Genomic DNA, 24,085 nt, shown 5'->3' with positions numbered 1-24,085 from the left:
TGAATCTACTTGTCTATTGGAATACTTTAGTTTCTGGCATTTTATTTATCAGTCACGATGTCCCTTTGAAGCATTCTAACTTTGTCAGCAGAGTTTCCTGGTGAAGTAGTCTAAAGATTATTGTGAATAATATAAGAAAATGCTGTACTTGGTAAAACCGAAATGATAAGACAGATCAAAAACCGGCTGGTTCGGTTCTGGTATGAAAAGTTCGGTTTTACATTTTTTAGCTTTGGTTTGGTTCGGTTCGATTGTTTGCTCACCCCTATCTAAGTGTATGGATCATTTTTTTTTTTTTTTTTAAATAGTAATTATATGGTGTTTGATTTTTCTAAGGTAATGAGCTCTTTTGACTTCCTATTCAATTATCGTAACTTTTTGATAATTTTAATACAATTAATTTTAGCTATCAACTTTTTTTGAAAGGTGTAGCTATCAACTAAACAGTTAACTTACTCCAAAGTTGTTTACCAAATACTTAGATATTTATTTCTAAATTAATATATAATTTTTAAAAATATATAATTTAAAAATTCATTCTAAGTTAAAAATATATTTTAAGTCAAAAGTTTAAGAGTTGGTTTGGACTGATGAAATGTAAAAATTCATATGTAACAAAATCAACGGAATTTCACATTTCATCGTTTGATTGAAAAAAAAAAAATATGGCCTATGAAATTGAAGGATATTTTTAAAATAAAATAAAATAACTTAAATTATACTATTAATAATAAAAATGATAAAACTAAGAAAATCTCACATCTGATATCTTTTTAACTGATTGAATTTGAATCATAAAATATGCCAATTTCACGTATTGTAGTATATATATATTTTTCAAATAGATGAAAGAATTTAATAAATCTATGAATCAAATTTTACATTCCATTATTTAAATTCCATCCGTACAAATCATCTACAAGAAGTGTTGATCCTACACTTGGCACACGGCAAGAATTTTCTGTAAATTACTAATTTAACGGTTGATGCTGACGTGTCGAGGGGATGTCCTACTCCGACATTCATAGACCCACACACATAAAACAGAACACTAAAAGAACCCGCGGGATTTGGATCAGTTCGTTAAGAGTACAAAAAAAAAAAGGGATTAATTTGGCAGCAACGAGATTATTCTAACAAACAATGAAAAGAACCTTTTGATTCTTTTCAATCTCTAGTTGAATCTTCTTCTGATAAAAGGATCAGCCACAACCAGAGACATAGCCATGGTAAGTTTCTGACTCCATTTGTCGCCAAAAATTTTCTTTTCGATTTCCATTTCTGAAAAACCCTAATCTTTTCCAATTTAAACCATTGCACTTGCCTGCATTTGTTGAATTTGCTCTCATTCGAGTTCAATTTCACAGATTACTAATTACAGATGTGAAATTATGCTAACTGTAGCTTTCACTGGTTTGATTGAGCTTAGTGTTTGATTTCCGCTTTTGCAGGTCGAACCTAAACCTCGACGAAAACATTTTCTTCTATTAGCGTATCAGAGTTTTGGTATAGTGTTTGGTGACCTGAGCACTTCACCTCTTTATGTTTATAAAAGTATATTTTCTGGGGGACCGCGCCATTATCAAACAGAGGACACGGTTTTTGGAGCTTTTTCTGTAATATTTTGGACTTTAACTTTTTTCTCCTTGTTCAAGTATGCTGTTTTCATGTTGAGTGTGGATGATAACAGTGAGGGTAAGTGACGATATTTTTTTTTTTTTTTGATTGCATAAGAGACGATAATTTTAGTATTTATTTATTTATTTATTTGGGCTGTCGGTCATTTGGATATGTGGTTATACTGTTCAATTATTTGCAGGGGGAATTTTTTCTTTGTATTCACTTCTTTGTAGACATGCGAAATATTGTTTGCTTCCTAACCAGCAAGCCGCTGATGAAGAGCTTACCACATATCATAGTGAAGGTAATTTGAATAGAAATGTGCCTTCCTCTTCATTCAAGAAGTCCGCTGAGAGGCGCAAGAAAACAAGAACAGCTATGCTTCTTGTGATTTTGTTTGGTGCTAGTTTGGTTATTTCTATAGGTGTACTCACCCCTGCAATTTCTAGTGAGTTGCTGATTAATTACTTGCATTTCCAAATTGTTTCATTTGGTCCCACTTTTCTATTTTATTATTGTGCTGATAGATATCTATTCCTTTCAGTCCTTTCATCTGTTGAGGGGCTGCAACTTCAAGACAAGAATTTGCATCATGGTGAGTAACTCAATATATATACATGTGAAATATTGCAATGGGTTAATTTTACCTTTTGGCTTCTCCACGAACTAGCTTGAGTTTTGGGTTGGATGATTTACTATGGTATTACAGACTAGTTTGAGGATTTATGGGTGAGCCCCATTTTTCATAATTTCAGTTGAGTTTATGGTCATGTTCTTCAGCTTCTGTAACTTAAAAGTAAGAAAAGCCAAAGTAGAACCTTGATGGAGCATTCTTATGTTTGATACTTTTAGCCTCAAAAGAAAAAAAAAAGGTTTAGAGAAAGACAAGAATAAGGGGTAGAACGAGTTGCCAGAATTTTCTGCTTCTTCTTCAGCAATGATTGTTTCCTTAAATGTGTTTGTACCACTAAAGTTGCTAACACCAATGCATACCTACAGGAATGGTGGTTCTCATTGCCTGCATTGTATTGATTGGCCTTTTTGTTTTGCAATATAGTGGCACACACAGGGTTGCCTTCATTTTTGCTCCCATTGTGATCTTGTGGTTGCTGTCTATTGCCATTATTGGTGCCTACAATATCATTCATTGGAACAGAAGAGTATACCTGGCTCTTTCCCCACATTATATCTACAAGTTTTTTAGGAACACTGGAATAGATGGTTGGATATCTCTCGGAGGGATACTTTTATGTATTACTGGTAATGTGGACTTTTAATTTGATTTACTTAATTAAGCTTTTTCTTTGTCAACTTATGCAGTCTTTCTCTTAACTACAGGAACTGAAGTTATGCATGCAGAACTTGGGCAATTCACAGCTTCATCAGTAAGGGTATGTGTGGCCATTCTTAGGAAATAGTATCTAACTCCAAATTAAATCTGAAGGTGATATTTTTGAAAACAGATATAAAACTTGACCAATTATGGTTTTTGACGATAGAAACTGGCTTCATCTTCAACATAGTTTTATGCTTTTTAGGTTCTCCTGTTGTGGCATAGAAGATTCTAAACATAAGACCTTAAAGATAAGAGGATAATATGCTTCCCATGGAAATTGGCGTTATTTTTCCTCTAAGGTTTCAAAATGTTCTTCAGCCTCAATGCTTGTACATTTGACATCCCAGCTAGTCATCTAATTATGAAGTTACTCTCAGATATTCACAGGTTTGATGCTCCTGCTATGCAGACAGTAAAAACTAGAACTATGAACAAGAAATCTGATGTCAAAAGCATGTGATTGTTTCAATGTTTCGATGTCATCTAATATTCGCAAAACATAACTTAGAATAGCTAGCAATTAGCACAAACATCTGTGCATGCCAAACTAGTGATAGTCTCTCCGTAATATGACTTGGTCTATTGTTCCTTTTAAATGAGTTTTTTCAAAAGAAAAGACTGCAGCTAGAATTTGTATTGTATCTTCATTTTGCCTTCGGTTGTGCTTTGAATTTACTTTCCACTTTCCAGTATTTTAGCTTAGATATGCTTGTGTCAGATGGAACCATTAGAATGTGTTGTTATGTGCAGGTTGCATTTTCTTTTGTTGTGTATCCATGTCTAGTGCTACAGTACATGGGGCAAGCTGCATTTATTTCAAAAAATTTTTCTTCAGTATCCATGAGTTTCTATTCTTCAATTCCAGGTAAACTTCCAATTGTTAGCTATACTCCATTGTCACCATACTTACATATAGTGATGTTTGCTCACTACCTATCATCTTCAGTGTATAAAAAGGAGTTCTGGCGAAATATCTTTAAATTTATGCATAACATATTCTGATGGCTAACATTGCTGTTTAGAGAACTATAAATTGAGAAATGTGAACTTGTTTCACCAATGGCCTTCCTTTCTTTAGAAAACTGTACAATGGAATCTATAACTTGGATTTTTTTTTTTTTTTTTTTTAATTCACTTTCAGTTTCTTGTTCTATCCTTATTAGACAAGAATGCGAAAAAAATAAGTTGTTTTAGTCTTTATCCCTTGACGCACAGCAATGAGAACGATTTTTGTTCTCATTATCATTATTGTGGTTTAAAAGAATGTTTTTGCCTATTTTGTAGATTCGTTATTCTGGCCGGTCCTGGTGATGGCAATATTAGCTACAATTGTTGCCAGCCAAGCTGTAGTCTGTGCCACATTTTCAATTGTCAAACAATGTCATGCATTTGGATGTTTCCCTCGTATTAAGATTGTACACAAGCCAGAATGGCTTGATCGTCAAATATACATCCCAGAGATAAATTGGATTCTTATGGTTCTCTGTCTGACTGTCACAGTGGGTTCTCAAGACACGATTCATATTGGAAACGCTTACGGTTAGTCTTTTTTCCTTGGTACTATTTAATATTTAATTATATAGATGTATTGTCATATTCCATCTGCATATTGCCATAGAGTGATGCAATTGTACTTGTAAAAGTCATAATTGTGAACATGAACTTAATTTGAAGAGATAGAGAATTTATTTTCTTCATTTGAAAGTGTGTTGGACTTTCAATCTCTCAAATCTTTGCACTCAGTATTAGGAATTGGGAAACATCCATGGGACAGTTAAGATGGATGCTGTGCTCACCTGTTTGACAAATGCTTTATGTTCATTTTTCTGAATTCACTTCAATGGTGGTCTTGAGTTGCTTGTTCTGTGAAGGGATTTCCCTGAACAGCACAGGGATGAGGGGAAAACTTTTCCAGCTTGGTGGGGTAAGCTTAAGGGTGATAAGAAAAACCACTGAAACCTGAAAAATAGAACTGAACTAAAAACCAAGATGAAAAAACAAAAAAGTATATTGTGGTGGGTGGTGTGGGTGTGAGGATGGGTAAATGGCTCCTGTCCCTGCCTTACCTTGTTGCCACTCCTAGATAGTCTGTCTACAAGTGACTAGAATGATGCTGTGTTGTGTCAATGTTAAGAACCATTCATTTAGCAGGGATGCTCAAGCCATATGGGCAATACCCTCAATCCTAGTACAACTAGTATGCACACATGAATAGTCCTGCAATCCACCCAGATAATGATGTGCCAAGCTGTATTGGCAATATTTTCATCTGGAACAAACATGCCTGGTGTGAAATGAAACTAGGATCTTCTTATTGGCAGAGTTACGGGTTGACCATAAAAAGGTAGGCAATATTTCTTAATAAATCTTACAGATGCTGCCAGTTGAAACTAGAATGATATTTTAGATCATATTTCATTTGTTTAAAACTACTGTTGATGCCTTGGTAATCCTAGTGTTGCAACTGTAATTTCAGGGACTGCATTCATGACTCTGGTATTCACGACTACATGTTTGATGTCATTGGTCATCAACTTTGTCTTGCATAAGAGTATCAGTGTTGCCCTTTTATACTTCTTATTCTTTGGAATAATAGAAATCATCTTCCTTTCATCTTCTTTTATGAGAATTCCCAATGGCGGATGGGTTCCTCTTGTGCTTTCTGCAGTCTTTACGTTCATAATGTTTATTTGGCATTATGGGAGCAAGAAAAAGTATTTATATGATCTCCATAACAAAGTACCCATGAAATGGATTCTCACTCTGGGTTCTGATGTTGGTTTTGTAAGGGTTCCCGGAATTGGCCTTATCTACTCAGAGTTAGCTAGTGGTATCCCATCCACATTTTCTCATTTCTTAACCAACTTACCAGCATTTTACCAGGTTGTTGTATTTGTCTGTGTTAAGATTGTTCCTGTGCCTTTTGTCCCCCAAAAGGAGCGGTATCTTATTGGTCGGATTGGCCCCAAATCTTATCGAATGTATCGTTGCATTGTTCGAAATGGCTACAAGGATGTCAAAGAAAAAGAAGATGCATATGATGCTGAGAATGCACTTGTGATGAGCATAGCAGAGTTCATCCAACTGGAAGCTGAAGGTTGTGGCAGTCTGGATGGTTCCACGGATGGTCGGATGGCAGTTGTAAGGACATCCGAAAAGTTTGGGCAAAGATTCATAATTTCAGAATCTGATGGAAATGGAGAAGGCAGCAGTTCAAGCTCCACAGCAGCTGTAAGTAGCAGCAGGTCCGCTGCTTTGCAGAAACTACAATCTATGTATGAGCAGGAGTCACCCAAACTAAGGAATAGGCGGCGAAGCCAGTTGAAGCTTTCAGATACAAATTTCGGCAATTTACTAGTTAAGGACGAGCTATCAGAACTTCTAGAAGCGAAGCATGCTGGGGTAGCATATGTAATTGGTCACTCACATATCAAGGCAAAATGGAATTCCTCATTCTTGAAGAGGCTTTCAATAAATATCTTTTACTGCTTCTTGCGTAAAAACTGCCGGTCCCCTGGTGTCATGTTGGATATTCCTCACATTTCCTTGATTGAGGTGGGCATGAACTACTATTTGTAGAGCACTCTTCTGCCGATATTTCTTCTTGCTCCCAGGACGTGTTTTCTGCCAGCAAGAAATTGCATATGAGTTTGCTTCTTCGAGGATCATAGGCTATGTAGTTATTTTGCAGTATTGATTATAGACTGGATTTGGTTGGTGGTATTGTTCGAAGAGATTGGGGAAAATATTTCACCGGTTGATAAATAATACATACAAACACAGATAAGAGTTTCCATTTGGTGAATAGCAAGTCACCCAGTTCATATCCTTTTAGCATATATATTTTTTTTTGAATTTAAGTTCAGTTTTTGTAGTATCAGAAGAAGATTTATACTGATTACCTTTGCCAATTTTTTCTAGTTTGCTATTCAAAGTTGAATTTTGTGAATTTTGTAAATTTTTTGAATAATTAGTGCTTGTTGCACATCCTTTTGATCTTAGGGCGACCAATTGCTGATGTTTGTTACTAGCCAAATGGACAAACAGTTACTTCCAAATAACTTAAAGCTGAAAGTCCTTTCTCCGTACCTTGTCTAACATTGACAGAATTAGGTGACACAACCAAAATGAACATACAGAATGAGTTAGTCTCCAACTAATTAGAGTCAGTTGTATGAATCTACTTCTAAACTAATTTGAGTCAGCTATATCAATATGCTCTGATCAAATTAATAGCAATGCAAAATAAAAATAAAACGTAAAATCAAAAAAAGTTTAACAACATTGCATAAGGAAAAAAATTAAAAGAGAGATTTTAAAATCATTTGATTTCTTTTTTTTTTTTTTTAATCATTAAAAATAATTCTATGATCTTTCTTTTATTTGTCGATGAGGTTTATCATATTTTTAAAGTTTATATTTAAGATTATAGATGTGGTATAAAAGATATCAATCATTTTGAGATTACAATGAAGTGGGGGGTATGAAGGTGACCTCATGATCAATGTGCTTCATAATAAGTTCACACTCTTCCCCTCAACTAAAGGAAGAACCCCATCCTCCATAGTTAATACCATACCTTGCTGTATATATATATATATATATATATTTTTCAAATACAAAATGCATACGTGATTATGTATAATTATAATATTTATTCAAAGTAAATAATCAAATATTATAGGAAAAATATCACAGTATTAATGAATAACTCTCAAAACTTTTCTATAAAAAAATATAAGCTATTGTTGAGCTATGATTTAAAAAAAAAAAAAAAAAAAAAAGAAACAAAAAAGAAAAAGGAACTACGTGATTCAATCATTCTTTGGCTGCAACAAAATCATCTGATATACAAAATTAATTTTTTTTTAAAAAAATGATTTTTTCTTTGAAATAAAATTGACTAGTTGAAAAACCAATATGCCAAATCCCAATTTCCCAAATATCAGGTCAGAGGGCACAAATTCCACGTTTCCAAACACCAATCCGTCCAGAAAATGAATTAACAACCACATTTCAAATTCCCTATCTTATAGGTTAAAAAGGAATCTAATTCCGAGTGGCTGCTGCCCCGTCCAATTGTTACTTTCTTCCAACTGCCAAACACACCTAGGGTTTTTGCAATTTCTTTTTTCTCCCCCTTTCGTAAAATCCCCAATCGAGTAGAGGAAACAAGTCCAATCAAATTCATGTGATGCAAATAATTAGGGTTTCTAATCAGTCCCGATGTTGAGCTCTTCTTGCTCTCAACCTCTATTTCAACGGGGCCCCATTTGCCTTCCCTCCACTTCCAGACTTAGGGTTATTAATCGACCGGGGAATTCTCCGCTTTCGACCCGGCATGCGAATGTTCGGATCTTCGATTCCCATTTCAAGCTATCGAAGAATGTAAGTATAGGTTCAATTTGTAGTTTTTTCTTAAAATAATAGATATTCTAGTCCCCTTTGGTTGATAGGGAAATGTAGGAAAGATTTAAAAAAAAAAAATTAGAAGTTTATTAGCTCCCTCCAATTGAGCTGTTAATATAGATGGAATTTCCCTTACATTCTTAAGAACTAAATAATGGGCTATTCTTTTTGGGTTTAATAGTCAATAAAACCTGATGCTTGAGCAAATTTGAGTTAATGATTAATTTGTTTGGTTATGTTTACTTGATATTAGTAAAGTAGTGGTTTTTTTAGGATTTGGTTTTAATTGTTTGGTGGGTTACTTTGCAGAAATGGAAAATTTCATGTTTTAGACATGAAGATTTTTCACGTATAAATCCCAAGTCTGATGGCGTTGAACACTGTCTGCCAGAGAATTTGGTGAAGAAGCCTGAACTAGATAATTCTACTGATGTTAAAAGGGACTGGTTAACAAGTCTTCGGGAGGTACTTTTTCCCCTTTGGTTCTGTTTGGTGTTTTATTACTTTTTTTGGTGTGCTGGAACTTCTTCTCAATTCGATCAATAGCTGCAATTCCAGTTCTATTTTTGGTGCTTGTACGAGGAAGGAATTTGGTTTTGAGCAGCTGATTGATTATCTGTATTTAGTTCTGGAAAGAATGAACTTCTGGATGATGTTGTGTTTAAAATCAGTTAGTCACAACTTGGATGAATTTTAGTCCCTTCTCTCTTCATATTTTCGGTGCCATATCATTTAATTGAAGTTGTTGAAAATTCATCTTATGGTTTTATAGGATGAAATTTAAACGTAAGTGTTTTTTAAGACAATTGAAGATCATATATTTCTTCCTTGGACATGTAAAGTGCCTGTGTAGCTAATAATGGTTGTTCCAGAGAATCCATAAGTGCTGTATGATATTCTGCAAATTCAAAGATGCTGCTTCTCCTTGTTGCAAATATAATGATGAATGGACCGTTGAGATTGTTTGCACACTTGAATCACTAGGGATGGGATTGAGATCCAATGCAAGATTACATTTTTAATAGATATATGTTTCATCAATGCTTTGGTTTGCCATAAAGTCCAAGGAAAAGAAAAGAAATTGGATTTCTTGCTAAATTGCATTCCACCTGTCAAATTCCTTTTTATTTTCTGCATTTTCTGATTTCCAACTCAAGTAATACTTACTATATTTTCAATTATTTCTGAATGTCAAAAACTTATTTTTACTTATTCTGATTTCAGGCTGCAGATGTAGTGTGCAGAGCAATTGGGAGCCGATGGACTGTCCCCTGGACAGCTGAGACCATAATGCAGGTAAGCTTTCTCCATATGGTTATCATATGACAGGCATATAGGAAATAAGGACTAGATAATAAACTTACATAGCTGTTAATTAATCATAAACATGAGATGTCAATTTTTAATAAATGAGAAGGAGCTAGAGGAAAGCTATTAATTGCAGTTGATGGAGACTTATCCTATTTCTGATACCATACTTTATTCTCATGGATCCTTTTGGTCTCAATTTTTATGAGCGGATCCAACAGTATGGGAAGATTTATTTTCTTACTGCCTTTTACATAATTTTAATTTGTATTACCATGTGAATTTACGTTCAGAATATCAACTAAATTCTGAGCATGCAGCTGGAAATAAAACAACTTAGGTGGATTTGCACAAATTGACTCCTTTACAAAACCAGGATATACTCTTTGTAATAGGTCATTTGTAGCATGAATGGTAGATCTTGCTCTTGAGGAATAAAATGTTTAATGATTGCAAACAACGGCAGCAACCAAGTTATATATTGTGATGCAGGTGATGCTTCTCTGGGTTGTCTCATTCTGGTTTATAGGATCCTGGGTGATTCCTTTTGCAGCCCACATGGCAGGTTTCAACAAGGAATCTCTGACATTCAGGGGACAAGCTTTGTTCAGCCTTGTGACTGATGTAACTGAAGGCCTTGCTGGAATTGCTATTCTGCATCGTTGTCTGTCTCGATTTCGTCCTCTTCCATCTGATTGGTTTAGGTTTAGCCTGAAAGGTAATTGGATGTTTGATGTTGCTCTTGGATGCTTCATGTTTCCCTTGGTCAACCGGCTTTCACAGTTCAACCTTAGCCTATTGCCCATTCTGCCTTCTACACCTGTCACTCTCTCAAGTGTTGAGCAGTCAATTGCAGCGCGGGATCCAGTGGCAATGGCACTGTATGCAATAGTCGTTTCGGTATGCGCTCCTGTGTGGGAAGAGATAGTCTTTCGAGGTTTCCTTCTCCCTTCCTTAACCAGGTACATGCCAGTATGGTGTGCAATCCTGGTGAGCTCAGTTGCCTTTGCTCTAGCACATTTCAATGTACAGAGAATGCTTCCGCTTATTTTTCTTGGGGTAGTGATGGGTGTTATATTTGCAAGGTCGAGGAATTTAATGCCATCTATGCTTTTGCATAGCCTCTGGAATGGCTTTGTGTTCTTAGATTTAATGAGATAACTTGCTAGCCTTGTACTTCACATGTAGATCCTTAATCGGTTGATCATATCTCAGAAGAGTAGATTGGGGCTATTCCTCTAGGCTATGCTCTTCTGTACCCTGAGAAGGCTTGCTGCTTTGGTAGATGTTGATCGACGCAAATGTTCAAAATGCTTTGTAGTTCCAGCAACAAGATGCTAGTAGTAATTGACAGAGATTGATAGGCCATTCTATAATTTGTCCATTTATAGAATTAGTCCACTACATCTTTTACGTCTGTAATTATACCAGGAACAGGGAAAAAAATAAGCTCTCCCTTTGAATCTCCAATTGATCTTTGTTTCCAACATTTGTAAAACTACTCCATTCTTTTCATTTTTTTTTTTTTCTTTGAGCTTGTAGAAGTCCAAAGCTGAAACTGAGAAACAAGAACTGAAATCCAAACCCGTTACTACGTGGATTATATAATGAGAAATAGCAATCATTGTTACACGCGTAGTTAACCGTGACTTAATAAAAAAAAAAAATATATATATATATATAAAAAACTCGTTTATGAAAATGTCAGAAGTGGGATTTGAACCCACGCCCTCTCACGAGGACCAGAACTTGAGTCTGGCGCCTTAGACCACTCGGCCATCCTGACCTTCTGTTGGTTTTTATAATTATATTAATGAATCTTAAATAAAGTAATTATTGCACCTCACAAATAACTTTCAAAATTATGAATAAAAAATCATTTACTTGCCCATCTTCTATTAGAAATACGAAATTCAAAATGCAGTTGCAAAAATGCTAGGTAGCAACTGAGTGCATACATCCCATCTACCCAAAAGACCCAACTTCGAGTTCCCATTCCTATTACTTCTGTTTAAAAAAATTGTTAAGAATTTCCAACATATGTACTCCATAATTCTGCAGCAAAATATAATGGGGAACAATGGGATATCTATATGTTTCAGTGATATGCAAAAGAGATATGGCTTGAAGATACTCTTGTTGCCATGCAATATCTTTTATAGGGTATGCTTATCCTTTTGGATTGAGAAAAAGCTTTGACACCACATCACCATCACAACTTAATGTGGGCAAGTGGTTGCTCTTTTCTTATAATTTCAGCCTTTTGGTTCCTGTTCTAGTGCGATTCCGGTCAGTTTGGGCACTTCTTTTTTGAATGAGACATTATGGCCCCGTGTATCCCACATATTATATATATAATATAGACAATTCGCAATGCGGCCACGTGCAATTTCAACAGCAGTTCCGGTTAAAGAGAAACACAGGAATTTCAGGGTTTTGCCGGCAAAGAAAGCATAATTTTGTGCACTATAGCTCAAATGTTCTTGAAAAATTTATAGAATGAATTCAACTAAAATAATTTGCTGCTTTCATACGTATGCATGCAATGTATTTTTGTCTTTTTATTTTCAACCCTGCAGTAGTCGAGTTTACTCCGCTTGCACCAAAACTTATGTGCTTTATCCTCTAGATGTGTAGTCAATTACAACGCCTTAAAATAGTCTTTTACTCTTAATCGCAACTCATCTGCTGATTCTTGATGATGAACATCAGTTAGTAGAACCTCTACTTGTTTTCACCTAAGTAAGTATTAAATTCATAAATTAATTTTTATAAATAATTGAATAAACTCACTTCCAAATTGAACTAACCTGTAGTCCTGAATATCCAGTGTATTAAAAGAAAAAAGACACGCACTGGCAGAGCTTGAACTGGGATTGGACAAAGTTGCAAGCCAAACAGAGCTCAGCTGACCACTAGCTACGTACTTTAACGAGACAGAAAGATCGATTGTATCACCATGTCACGTGCATTACAGCCGTAGACTGTTTCCAGTATAGATACATATGCCTTCTCCTTTCCTTTGCTACCGTTATTTATTATATAATGGAGTACTTGACATCATTCAGTTGCAGAGTATCGTCTACCTACGTAGTTCATTGTACTGACTCCATTGTTGTTGGAATTTTCTGAATTTAAAAAAAAAATTTAAGAATTACAAGCTTTTTATCTATCTAAATATCGCCTGACCGGGCGTGGAAATAATTGGTTTGTGTAAAATCCAAGAATTAGCGGAGCGGAAGAAGCATGCATATCCATTTGCAGATTAAATTATTCAAAATGGCTGACGTAATCATCTCTTTCTATTGTGAAGTGTCACGTCAGCACCTGACTTGGCATCAGAAACTATGTCACCCTAATTGAGTGAACAAATTGGTACTCTTTCCGTTATAAATCCCGCTGCCAAGGGCCATGTTGCACTCCGTGCATTCATCTTGCCACCTTTTTTTTTTTTCTTCCTTTTCAAAAAATCATGTAAATATTCTTTCACAATGTATATACTTTAACAAAAATCCAATAATTGTCAACCCGCTATAATTTAATTATTTGAGTGAAAAATGTCAAATTTAATTTTTCTAGACCATATTGTATAACTCATAATATTCTTTTAACCCGTTAGGTATTCAATGAATAAAAAAAAATTCTAAAATTTTAATGTTCGTGGAGATATCCTTAAATAAATTTATGCTCATATTTTTATGTATAAAAAAAAAAACTCAGTTTTTTTTAATTTAATGTATTTGAAAATCTTATTTCAAAAAATATTGTCAATAGCTTTAAATCTTTCATTAAAACAGAAAAAGTAAAATTATCACCTCTATTTGCTTCAAAAAAAATCTAATTATCGAAAAATATTTCAAATAATTTATTTTTTATTACTTAGTTATAATATAAAGATTAATTTTAAAAATTTTATAATAGGATATTTTAAAAATTTATTGTGAAACATGAAAACGAAAAATAAATTATTGTAGTCTCCTTAAATCAAGTGGTAATAATCTATCGCTTATAGTGATGAATCATATTGATTCATCGTAATTAAGTTGATTTAAGTTAATTATGTATTTATGAGACTAATAAGTTTATTGATTTTTGGAAAAAGAAAATAATTTTCTTAATTTTATGAATAACTAAATTATTTGTAGAGACAAACAGAAACAACATATTTATCTTAATATAAATAATCTTTTTTTTAAAAAAATGCTATAAATTTATCTGGAGTTGGGTCATGAAAAGGATAGCGTGAAATAGAAATTTATTTTCATAAACTGTCAAACCGAACCCAAAGCCGTCAAAACAGTGACACGTACACAACTTGTTTTGAACACTCAGCACCATTCACCAATCCTTTCCGCTTTAAAAACTCAAAACCCGAGGGAGGAGCCAGAAAAAGCGGGAACCAACTTCTCTCTCTCCTCTCCCACCTCCATTATAACCACCTCTCCCCCGCCGCCACTCGCCACCGCCCCGTTTCTTTCCATCTTGATCCGCTTCTTTCGCTATAACGAATTACCAACTAACCAAACACAACTTTTTACGAAAACAGAGAGAGGCAAGTCGCATAGATCGGTATATTTTTCGGTTGCTGTCTCAATCACAAAAAAATCAAACAATTCATTTATTTCCTTCCTTCTCCGTTTATCCGCTCTCTGTTTTTCTGATTTTAAAATTCATATTCTGATATAGAAATTGAAATTCTCGATAAAAAAACAAAACTTTCCTTTTCTTGCTTGTTAGGCCGAATCTAATGGAACAGAAGCATATAATATTATCGGCGTTGAGCGTTGGTGTCGGGGTAGGGGTAGGATTGGGATTAGCGTCAGGGCAGACAGTTGGTAAATGGACAGGTAGACCGTCGCTCACCGCCATAACCGCTGAGAATTTAGAGCAAGAAATACTTAGGCTAGTCATTGATGGCAGAGAAAGCGGTGTCACCTTCGATCACTTTCCCTATTACCTCAGGTCCATAATCATCATTCTTAATCCACTTTTTTATTTGTTAATCATCATTAGGAAATTTGAAAAAAAAGATGATTTCTGGCAATAATACAGAATTCCTACGTTCTTTTAATCAAATTTTGAGATTCAGCTCACTTTACATGCTAGTAGATGCAGGGGAATGAGCATGGTGGTTATATAATAAAATAATAGTATTTGTTTGGGATTTTTGTGGCATATGCTTAATGCTTATATATTGCACCTACCCTTTAATTAATTATTTCTTTTTCTTCCATTTTCTTTCTTTCCATTAAATTAGTTTTCTTTGTGGTCTCGATGACATATTCTATTCATGTGTAGCTTTTCATAATTTACCTTCCTATATGATTTTTTAATATTTTCTTTACAGACTATGTTGGTACAGCACTCTTTCCCTTTCTGGAATTTAGACCTGAATTACTTTTCCTTCATCCCTTATATATTTCTTGTTTAAGTCAGCTTATCTTATTATTTTAAAACGTGACTAATGTCATATAGGAATTTTTTTTAAAATTTTATGTTTTTATATGTTCATTTTACTCCCATGGAGCAAAGTTTATGGAATTCAATTTTTAAATAAATGCTATTAGCTCTAGGATCTAAAACTGTGTGCAGACAATAGAGATATGTTAATTTCTTGTTCTTCCAGCATCAGATATTTGGCTTTAAGTAGCTTTGTTTATTGTAATATTAACTAGTTCGGTTGTGGATAATGGATACGGACTTTGATTCAAAGTGACTGGATCTTATCTGAAGGAATGCTGAAACTGAAATGAAATATTGGGAATCATCAGAACTAACGCATAGCCATAAAAAACAAAGACAGTTACAATGTGCTAACTGAAACTTGTTTTCGTTTATAGTGAACAGACCAGAGCATTATTAACGAGTGCCGCCTATGTTCACTTGAAGCATGCTGAAGTTTCCAAGTACACAAGGAACCTTGCGCCAGCCAGCCGAGCTATATTGCTTTCAGGGCCTGCAGGTTGATTATTTAGCTTTTATATTCTGACTTCGATGAGAATTAGTGCACTTACATAATCGGTTCACTTGTTTGAACAAATTCTAATTGACAACTTTTATATTTTAAAAATCTCAAAGAACTTTACCAGCAAATGCTTGCAAAGGCTTTAGCTCATTACTTCGAAACTAAATTGCTGCTGTTAGATGTTACCGACTTTTCTCTCAAGGTTAGTTTGAGCAGTTACTGATACATTATATTTCTTCCACTCGATTTTGTATTCATATATGAATGGTTTGTTTTCTGCAGATTCAGAGCAAATATGGCAATGCAATGAAAGAATCAGTAGGCTTTCCTTGTTATTCATACATGCATTATGTTTCATGATCAATATATATATATATATATATATAATCATGTCCTCAAGCTTTTGGTCATTTTGTTCTGTATGTATGTGTGTGTGTATATAAAGGGGGAGAGAGAGTTAAATAAGAAGGATAACAATTGAATTTCCTTTATGGTGATCATGTATGTAGTCTTTAAAGAGATGTCCTTCAGAGTCAGCGTTGGAGCGACTGTCTGGCTTCATTGGATCACTTTCAATACGTTCTCAGAAAGAAGAACCCAAAGGCATGATAAACACATCTCTCTTTTTCATTTACTGTAGAAGTCTTACAAGGAAATTACAGGGAATGCGGTTTTCAATACATTATGGTTGCTATTTGAAATAAATTAATTGGTACATTAGTTAATATGATTTGGCCAAAGCATGTAATCTAATTTCTTGTACTTTTTTTACAAATTCTATTGTAGCGCTGACCTAGGTGATCTTTTGCAGGAAGACTGCGGAGGCAATACAGTGGTGCAGATATTGCTTCAAGGTAGTACTAGGATAAACTTCTTCTTCATTGGTCTTTTGGAAATGCTTAAACTAGTTGCCCCATGTTTGATTTTATACATGTATTTTTTCCCTCTTATGTGATCCTGTTCCTACTGCTGTAGGGGGCTTGAAGGTTCTTCTAATGCTCCAAAGCTACGAAGAAATGCCTCTGCTGCAGCCAATATAAATAACCTAGCTACACAATGCACTCCTATAAATAAAGGTTCTTTCCCTGGAAACTGACTTTTTGGTGGATTCTTAATAGATTTTTTGTTTGATACCTTCAAAGAGTGCTTGAACCAGTGAAATTGTCTTTCCTTTGGTTCTGTTTGCATTGTGTGTTTAAATACAAGTACAATGCTGCCTTGTCCTCATATATCACAGATTTCGTATCCATAAATATTCTACTGTTTCTAATGCTAATTATTTTTCACTTTTTTTTATAAATATTAAAGGTTCTTTGAAGCGAACAAGCAGTTGGTCTTTTGACGAGAAGCTTTTTATACAGTCCATCTACAAGGTATTCAATATTGAACAAGACAGTTTCAACTTAACAATCCATATAATGCAACCTTTTATTATATGCATTTATTTTTCTTGATGATAATCCATGTAATGCAACCTTGTATTATATGCATTTATTTTTTCTTGATGTTGGAGCTTAGTTTATCCTGTATTTATCCACGAACATATTGATGGATCCTGATATTTTTTTGTTCACGTGCAGGTTTTGGTATATGTGTCTAAAGCCAGTCCCATTGTGCTGTATCTTAGGGATATCGATAAGCTCTTATCTAGGTCGCAGAGGATATATAATTTGTTCAAGAAAATGCTGGAGAAACTGTCTGGATCAGTGCTGATACTTGGTTCACAAATTGTGGATGACGATGTAGATCTCGATGAGAGACTTCTTGCTCTCTTCCCTTATAACATTGAGATAAGGCCTCCTGAAGATGAAAACCGTCTTGTCAGCTGGAAATCTCAACTGGAAGCCGATATGAAGATGATCCAAGTTCAGGATAATAAAAACCACATCATGGAAGTACTTTCATCCAATGATCTTGATTGTGATGATCTTGATTCAATCTGCATGGCAGACACAATGATTCTCAGCAACTACATAGAGGAGATTGTGGTATCTGCAGTTTCTTATCATTTAATGAATAATAAAGATCCTGATTATCGAAACGGAAAACTACTCATATCATCAAAGAGGTAAGATTAGAATCTTAGAATGGCGTTTCACCTTTGAAGAAAATGACCGAGGAACTTACTTTGTCATTTGTGAAACAGTTTATCCCATGGATTGAGTATATTCCAGGAAGGCAAGTCTGTGGACAAAGATACAGTACTAAAGTTGGAAGCACAAGCTGAGACTTCCAAGGTTTCCTACTTAATTGTAATCACACTTGCTCGAGAAAAACTGAACTGGTAAGTAACTAATGCTATTTCCATGCCACTTGTTGGATGATTGTAGGAACCTGCAGGAGTGGTTGAGACCACTGGTGTGAAGCCAGAAACCAAAGCTGCTGATACTGTGAAACCTGAGAGCAAAACTGAAGTAGAGAAGGTTGCTTCAGGGATAAAGACGGATGGTGACATTTTGTTACCACCGACAAAGGTTCCGCTTTCTTTTTCTTTTTAATTATTATATCAGCTATTTTTGCATAAGCACCTCAGCACCTAAATTGCATGTACTGATTAACATGTACTTACTATTTAAATTTCTTTGATTAACATAAATCCCAATAAAGTCACTTCTGTAACAGGAAGTGCCTCCTGATAATGAATTTGAAAAGCGCATAAGACCTGAGGTGATACCAGCAAATGAGATTAATGTGTCATTTTCTGATATTGGTGCATTGGAGGAGATCAAAGAATCTCTTCAGGAGCTAGTGATGCTTCCTCTACGAAGACCAGATCTTTTTAAAGGAGGACTTCTAAAGCCTTGCAGGGGAATCTTGCTGTTTGGTCCTCCTGGCACTGGGAAGACAATGCTGGCCAAGGCCATTGCCAAGGAGGCTGGAGCAAGCTTCATTAATGTATCTATGTCTACAATCACTTCAAAATGGTTTGGTGAAGATGAGAAGAACGTTCGAGCTTTATTTACGCTGGCAGCCAAGGTCTCCCCAACTATTATTTTTGTTGACGAGGTTGATAGCATGCTTGGGCAGCGAACTAGAGTTGGGGAACATGAAGCCATGCGAAAGATAAAGAATGAGTTCATGACGCACTGGGATGGGCTTATGACAAAGCAAGGCGAGCGCATTCTTGTTCTTGCAGCCACCAACCGACCATTTGATCTTGATGAAGCAATCATCAGGCGTTTTGAAAGGAGGTATTTTTATTATTTTAGTAACCATTAATGGGAGATTAGCTGATGTTCCAAGTTATTAGATTTACCAAAACAGCCTAAATCCTTGCTGTCATGTTCAGAATTTTGGTGGGACTGCCTTCCCCAGAGAATAGAGAAATGATACTCAGAACTCTCCTGGCAAAGGAAAAAGTGGAAGGAGGACTTGATTTTAAGGAGCTTGCTGTTATGACTGAAGGATTTACCGGCAGTGATCTTAAGGTCAGACTTTCTTGCAAAGTTCAGCCATTCTACTGCATCACTAGGTTTTTATTGACCTTGCCATCTCTTAAACAGAACTTGTGCACAACAGCTGCTTATCGACCAGTTAGGGAGTTGATAAAGCAAGAAAGAATGAAGGATATGGTGAGTCGCATCCATTTTTAGCTACCCTTCTGTTATTTATTTTCCCAAAAAAATATAATGTCTCGAAGAGAACTGATTGGTGAGGTAATATCCATCGAAATTTCTTAGGAAAAAAGGCAGAAGGCTGCAGAAGCACAAAAGTCGGGGAAAACTGTGGATAGAAAAGAAGACAGCAAAGAGGAGAGAGTAATTACCCTAAGGCCATTAAACATGGAAGACTTTAGACAAGCAAAGAATCAGGTAAATTTCTCCCTCGTTCTAAGTGAGCATGCATACACGTGTAGGGAGTTTTTTCTCTGTATCTTATTACCCTTGGCAATGCAGGTTGCTGCTAGCTTTGCATCTCAGGGATCTATAATGAGCGAGTTGAAGCAGTGGAATGATTTGTATGGAGAAGGGGGTTCAAGGAAAACTGAGCAATTGTCTTATTTCTTATAAGAATACAAATTCCTGCAAGCTCCTTTACCCTCTTCTAAGGATAAGAGGGAAATTTTCTGGTGTACTAGGTGATGGTGTAATATTATGTATTTGATTTGTATGTATAATGCTTCAGGTAGACCTCGTTTTTGCAGCCTGCTTCATTGTAGAATAAGAACGGCCACCTTGACTGGAGAGCTCTGAGGCCATGCCTGATGGAAAAAGAATCCAATATACTTGTGTTGGTTGTATTCTCTTAAATTAGTAGTGCGAGGAAGTGTGTTGTGTTTCGGCATTTTAGGACTTGGTCAACCTTTTTCCTTTTTGTTTCGTCTTTTTCCCTCCGATTGTAGCAATCATCAGCTTTAGTTTATGCAAAAATTGTATATGTACTAGTAATTGCCCCATGTCTGAGCTGCTACACCAGTTCTTCAAATTTCCTTTAATTGCCAAAACATTAATATCGAAGAATTTGTGGCATTCCTTTTGAGCTAGTGAACTTTAGTTCATGTAATTCCTCTCTATATGTTACCATGTATTGATAACAATTCTCATCTGATTTCGCATCACACAGAAATATGAATTTCTAATAAGGCCAAATAGCAAAACGGGAGGCCATCTAAAATAAAAATAAAAATTGACAGCCAATGTACAGGCACTAATTCATATTGTATTGTAATATGTCACAAGATCACTCATAAAACACATGCGAGTATAAAAATCCGATGTTCATCCACAATGTGAACCCAACCGTCTAAAATATAAAAAGCGTACAAGATACTGGATACAGTTCCACAATTTCACAAAAACACATCTACCAATTGTGTCAAGTCCTAGTAAGAGCATAAATAAACTGCTCTAATCCTTCTTCTTGTCCTTCAATGGTCCTCTAGGGATCTTGCTTAAGACCTTAGCATCAAGGACTGCATACTGCTTTTTGAGTTCGATCAATGCCTTCTCAGCCAATGAATCCACCTTGTCTTCATACTTCTCATAGAAAACGGGCACTGTGTATAGCAGTACAAAAACTGCTTGCAAAAACCCACAACACCATATTAAGAATTGACCAAAAGTCACAATGAATCAAAAGCAATTAATAGAAAGCAACTGTTGAAAAATTCTAGTAATTCTTATGGTGGTTTGTTACCTATATAGAACAAGGTCAAGAAATTGACCCAACTCCCCACAATAGACAAGACCCATAAACCAGCTATTACCTGACCAAACAGGTATCATTTGTTAGTAATGATGTGCTAATTTCAGAAGGAAAAACCAAGTCAGAAACCAGAATAAACAGAACCATAAGATCAATAGAAAGTTCTGATAACCGTGACTAACATGCTACACAACTACATAAGGCAGTTATTCAGATGAGGTAAATGTAATCTATTAAAGATGAACCAAAAACCAGCCATTCATGCATGTCCATCAAATTAGAAAGAGAATCAGCTTACAGAGAGGAACTTCTTCAGATCTCTTCCTGATGCGATATCTCGAAGGACAGCAAAACCCCAATTGATCTCACTCCTGAGTGCATCAGCTACCTGAAGAACAGGCTCCTCAGGGATATAAACTTCTGGAATACGTGGTGGGCTCCTAAAGTCAAATAAAACGGTTTAGATTATACCTCAAATCCAGATACTTGAGAGCATTAGCAGTACAAAGTACCAAAAACCCACTTGTTGATAAAGGTGGAGGCATTTGACCACAAGAACAGTACAGCGAGAGAAAGGATCAATCCATGGCATATCAGAGTGAGAAGATGATATTCAATCAATTCGAACAGAACCCATATAGCAGTTGCACCACCAAGCACTCCTGCTGATATCTTCTTATTCCTCCAGAGGAAAATATCCGCAGCTATTTCATTCATAACATCCGCAAATGCCAGATAAAGATATAATCAACAAGTTTGGTGCTCATAAGAAAATGAATAAAAAAATGTCACGATTCCATTATTTACATTGATGTAGACGTACAAAGTTCAGGAGAAAATCAAGAAATTTAATGTGATGAAACCGCAATATCCTAGTGAATTTAATATCTAAAAGGAGTTCACTGAGCTCAAAATAAATAAGCAATTAATTAAATATAATTTGTACTTGTCCTGGGAAGGAACTTTTAGCAAGGAAAGAGAAGAACAATTATTTAAGCTTCAAATATGATTAATCAGCTTAATTCTGCTCCAAAAGGAAGGGACATGCTGCGTAAAGAAATAAAAGGCAACTTTATAACTTTATTGGAACCAATCGCCTCAAGTACTGTTACCGATCAATAAAGTAAATCACTATCCTTTACACCTATAAACATCAACTAATTAAAATCACAAAAATCAGATCTAACAATAATTAAAGCCAGATCTAGATCGCCTATGCTTATAAGAAATATTTATGGAGTTAAACTTACAATTACTTTGATAGTGAGAATGTCAGGATCAGTGTCAACAACAATTGTTAGCCATCTCTTGTTAACAGAATTCCAGGAAACCAAACAGGTAAATAAAAATAATAACAGATAGCAAAAACATTACAAAAATCCAAAAATAGTTGAGAAACGAAACATACGTTTGCCACCACCAAGGACCTTGTGGACGGGCTTTTCACGGCCAAAGATGCGATAAATCTTTGATTTCATAGAAGATGGAGATGAAGACGATTTTGACTTCTCATCGTTATCGGAATCGGACGATGACGAAGAATCGTGGCCGTGGATCTTCTCCGATATCTTTTCCATCACTGATTCTATCACTGATTCCTCTTTGTGATGCTCCGCCATCGTTTCAGAGCACAAAACCAAACCCTAAAAACCCTATAGCGTTCGAAATGGAGAAGAAACTAAACTTGAGGAGAATCTCGCCTTTTTAATTTGGCTTAAGAACACGGACACACAATAAACTCTCTCTGTATATACCAACCTGGCCCAACTAAAGGGCGTTTATGGAAGAATTAATCAGGGCCGTTGATATTATAAAATAAATCTTAGCTGCCGATAGGTTCGGAAACCGAAGCTACAGCCTCGATTGGTAATCGTCCAGATGGAAAGAGATAAACAAATGGGTACATTTTATAGGACCTAGGATTAACGCCGGTTAGGTTTAACGGCTCTGCTGATTTTATTTCAGGAACTCCGTTACATTACGACGTTAAACTTGTACACATTTCTAGATGAGAGTGGTTGGGTGTTGTATGACCTTAAGGACCTAAGCTGTCCAAATTTCTAATTTCTATATTAATTAATTATTTTAGTTAATGAACTAAATTAAAACATATCTTTAAATTTGAAATTTTAAATGATTTTAAGTTATTATATTTATCGACTTGTTATTTTTTATTAATTTCAATCATTTTTATTTTGAAATAAAGTTCAAAATAAATGAAATATTTGATTTTAAATTAATTAATTATATTTACAACATATATTCCTAATTAACATCAAAATTTAATAATATGAATCAGTTAAGATAATAAATAAATAAATATATGTATATATAGAAAGACATGGTTTACAATTTGATTTATTCTAATAAAGATAAAAAATAAAGTTTTGTACAGGTATACTTTTAATTAAATTTTTTTGAAAGGTAAATTAAAAAAAATTATTTTCTAAAAAGTCCAATAAAATAAAATAATATAATTTGAGGTGCCTATTTGAAATTGATATTGCGCCGAGGAGGAAAGTCACGTGTATTCGTTAGTGTACCAAATGATATAATCGGACTTATGGTCGCGCGACACGTTGAGCGATGCGGACCCTTCGATTAATAGTTTAAGAGTATTAATTGTGGATTCTAGTTATTAAGGCAACTAATGTGATGAGTAGATTGGTCATTCATTTTGCTTAATGGACATAGAAAATCTTTGCTGTTAAGGAAACAAATGGATATGACTATTTAGTCCCTCATATTTTATCATAATTATAATTTTATTTATTTTAATTAATTCTAGAAGCTTAATGTCGTTCAAAAATACGAGAATGCATCCTACCCTGTTGAATTAATGATTTCTTTTGTTTAAAATATAAATCTTTTGTTGTTAAATGCTTAGTTAAAAGATAAAAATACCCTTTGATATAACAAAACTAAAAAGACAAAAATCAAAATCTTGGTTTTTATACAATTTTTTTTTTTGTGGTTTGAAAATTTTGGGAACATGGGGTTTTCTTATGTAAGATTGATTAAAATTAACTTTTTTTTTTTTTCTGATTTTTCAATAAAAGAGGATTTTTACCAAACCATACATATCAATAGTAATTTACCCAAAACAAGAAGAGTGGTGGCATTTTTTTTTTTTTTTTCATGAAGGAGAAAAATCCTGACCTCTAATAAAAGACATGAACCTCCAATCCAAACTCTACTTAAAAGGGCTTAACATTTTGTGCCCAGTCACTTCACAAGCTATTGCCATCCAAAACAGACACAAAGTTATATAATTTTCTCTCTCTAACCAATGTGTCTGGAAT

The 24,085-nt window shown here is 34.8% G+C and overlaps 4 protein-coding genes and 1 non-coding gene across 6 annotated transcripts; 3 read left to right on the top strand and 2 right to left on the bottom strand.

The window, feature by feature from the left end:
• The first annotated feature begins 1,062 nt into the window (after window positions 1–1,062).
• TRH1 (Potassium transporter family protein) lies at window positions 1,063–6,957 on the top strand. Its single transcript, XM_012231410.4, has 9 exons — window positions 1,063–1,229; window positions 1,452–1,695; window positions 1,820–2,068; window positions 2,165–2,215; window positions 2,620–2,880; window positions 2,959–3,011; window positions 3,707–3,821; window positions 4,241–4,495; window positions 5,433–6,957. The coding sequence occupies exons 1-9, from the start codon at window positions 1,227–1,229 to the stop codon at window positions 6,533–6,535; spliced, it is 2,334 nt and encodes a 777-aa protein (XP_012086800.1). The 5' UTR covers window positions 1,063–1,226; the 3' UTR covers window positions 6,536–6,957.
• Window positions 6,958–8,024: 1,067 nt separating this feature from the next.
• On the top strand, window positions 8,025–11,049 carry LOC105645733 (CAAX amino terminal protease family protein). Its single transcript, XM_012231412.4, has 4 exons — window positions 8,025–8,344; window positions 8,675–8,830; window positions 9,590–9,661; window positions 10,166–11,049. The coding sequence occupies exons 1-4, from the start codon at window positions 8,183–8,185 to the stop codon at window positions 10,832–10,834; spliced, it is 1,059 nt and encodes a 352-aa protein (XP_012086802.1). The 5' UTR covers window positions 8,025–8,182; the 3' UTR covers window positions 10,835–11,049.
• A 326-nt stretch (window positions 11,050–11,375) lies between these two features.
• On the bottom strand, window positions 11,376–11,459 carry TRNAL-CAA (transfer RNA leucine (anticodon CAA)). The gene has a single exon. It is a non-coding gene; the product is annotated as a tRNA-Leu (tRNA).
• Window positions 11,460–14,048: 2,589 nt separating this feature from the next.
• Window positions 14,049–20,107, top strand: DAA1 (P-loop containing nucleoside triphosphate hydrolases superfamily protein). Of its 2 annotated transcripts, XM_020683882.3 has the most exons (17): window positions 14,049–14,242; window positions 14,411–14,635; window positions 15,514–15,635; window positions 15,752–15,840; window positions 15,921–15,956; window positions 16,148–16,241; window positions 16,450–16,492; window positions 16,614–16,714; window positions 16,947–17,011; window positions 17,219–17,706; window positions 17,785–17,875; window positions 17,969–18,112; window positions 18,261–18,829; window positions 18,928–19,066; window positions 19,142–19,210; window positions 19,319–19,450; window positions 19,535–20,107. In XM_020683882.3, the coding sequence occupies exons 2-17, from the start codon at window positions 14,421–14,423 to the stop codon at window positions 19,646–19,648; spliced, it is 2,511 nt and encodes an 836-aa protein (XP_020539541.1). In that variant the 5' UTR covers window positions 14,049–14,242; window positions 14,411–14,420; the 3' UTR covers window positions 19,649–20,107. The 2 variants fall into 2 exon arrangements, with proteins under 2 accessions (XP_020539541.1, XP_012086803.1); XM_012231413.4 differs by having other exon boundaries at window positions 14,049–14,635.
• A 170-nt stretch (window positions 20,108–20,277) lies between these two features.
• On the bottom strand, window positions 20,278–22,649 carry LOC105645735 (reticulon-like protein B2). Its single transcript, XM_012231414.4, has 5 exons — window positions 22,192–22,649; window positions 21,307–21,487; window positions 21,082–21,223; window positions 20,775–20,844; window positions 20,278–20,655 (listed from the first exon to the last, which is right to left on the bottom strand). The coding sequence occupies exons 1-5, from the start codon at window positions 22,400–22,402 to the stop codon at window positions 20,486–20,488; spliced, it is 774 nt and encodes a 257-aa protein (XP_012086804.1). The 5' UTR covers window positions 22,403–22,649; the 3' UTR covers window positions 20,278–20,485.
• Window positions 22,650–24,085: the final 1,436 nt, after the last annotated feature.

The sequence above is a fragment of the Jatropha curcas genome, chromosome 4 (assembly GCF_041381405.1).
Source record: "Jatropha curcas cultivar XTBG-Jc1 chromosome 4, XTBG_Jcur_1.0, whole genome shotgun sequence".
Classification (NCBI taxonomy): Eukaryota; Viridiplantae; Streptophyta; class Magnoliopsida; order Malpighiales; family Euphorbiaceae; genus Jatropha; species Jatropha curcas.
This window is presented reverse-complemented; position numbering and strand designations above follow the sequence as displayed.

Excerpts from the sequence above, each read along its gene's own strand:
- TRH1 (XM_012231410.4), top strand. Across the intron at positions 2,069-2,164 it reads ACTCACCCCTGCAATTTCTA|TCCTTTCATCTGTTGAGGGG; the intron begins GTGAGTTGCTGA and ends TATTCCTTTCAG. Across the intron at positions 2,881-2,958 it reads GATACTTTTATGTATTACTG|GAACTGAAGTTATGCATGCA; the intron begins GTAATGTGGACT and ends TCTTAACTACAG.
- LOC105645733 (XM_012231412.4), top strand. The coding sequence starts at position 8,183 with ATGTTGAGCTCTTCTTGCTCTCAACCTCTATTTCAACGGGGCCCCATT. Across the intron at positions 8,345-8,674 it reads ATTTCAAGCTATCGAAGAAT|AAATGGAAAATTTCATGTTT; the intron begins GTAAGTATAGGT and ends GTTACTTTGCAG. Across the intron at positions 8,831-9,589 it reads GGTTAACAAGTCTTCGGGAG|GCTGCAGATGTAGTGTGCAG; the intron begins GTACTTTTTCCC and ends TTCTGATTTCAG.
- DAA1 (XM_020683882.3), top strand. The coding sequence starts at position 14,421 with ATGGAACAGAAGCATATAATATTATCGGCGTTGAGCGTTGGTGTCGGG. Across the intron at positions 15,957-16,147 it reads GCAATGCAATGAAAGAATCA|TCTTTAAAGAGATGTCCTTC; the intron begins GTAGGCTTTCCT and ends TCATGTATGTAG. Across the intron at positions 17,012-17,218 it reads TTATACAGTCCATCTACAAG|GTTTTGGTATATGTGTCTAA; the intron begins GTATTCAATATT and ends GTTCACGTGCAG.
- LOC105645735 (XM_012231414.4), bottom strand. The coding sequence starts at position 22,402 with ATGGCGGAGCATCACAAAGAGGAATCAGTGATAGAATCAGTGATGGAA. Across the intron at positions 21,224-21,306 it reads GCCTCCACCTTTATCAACAA|GAGCCCACCACGTATTCCAG; the intron begins GTGGGTTTTTGG and ends ATTTGACTTTAG. Across the intron at positions 20,845-21,081 it reads ATCTGAAGAAGTTCCTCTCT|GTAATAGCTGGTTTATGGGT; the intron begins GTAAGCTGATTC and ends CTGTTTGGTCAG.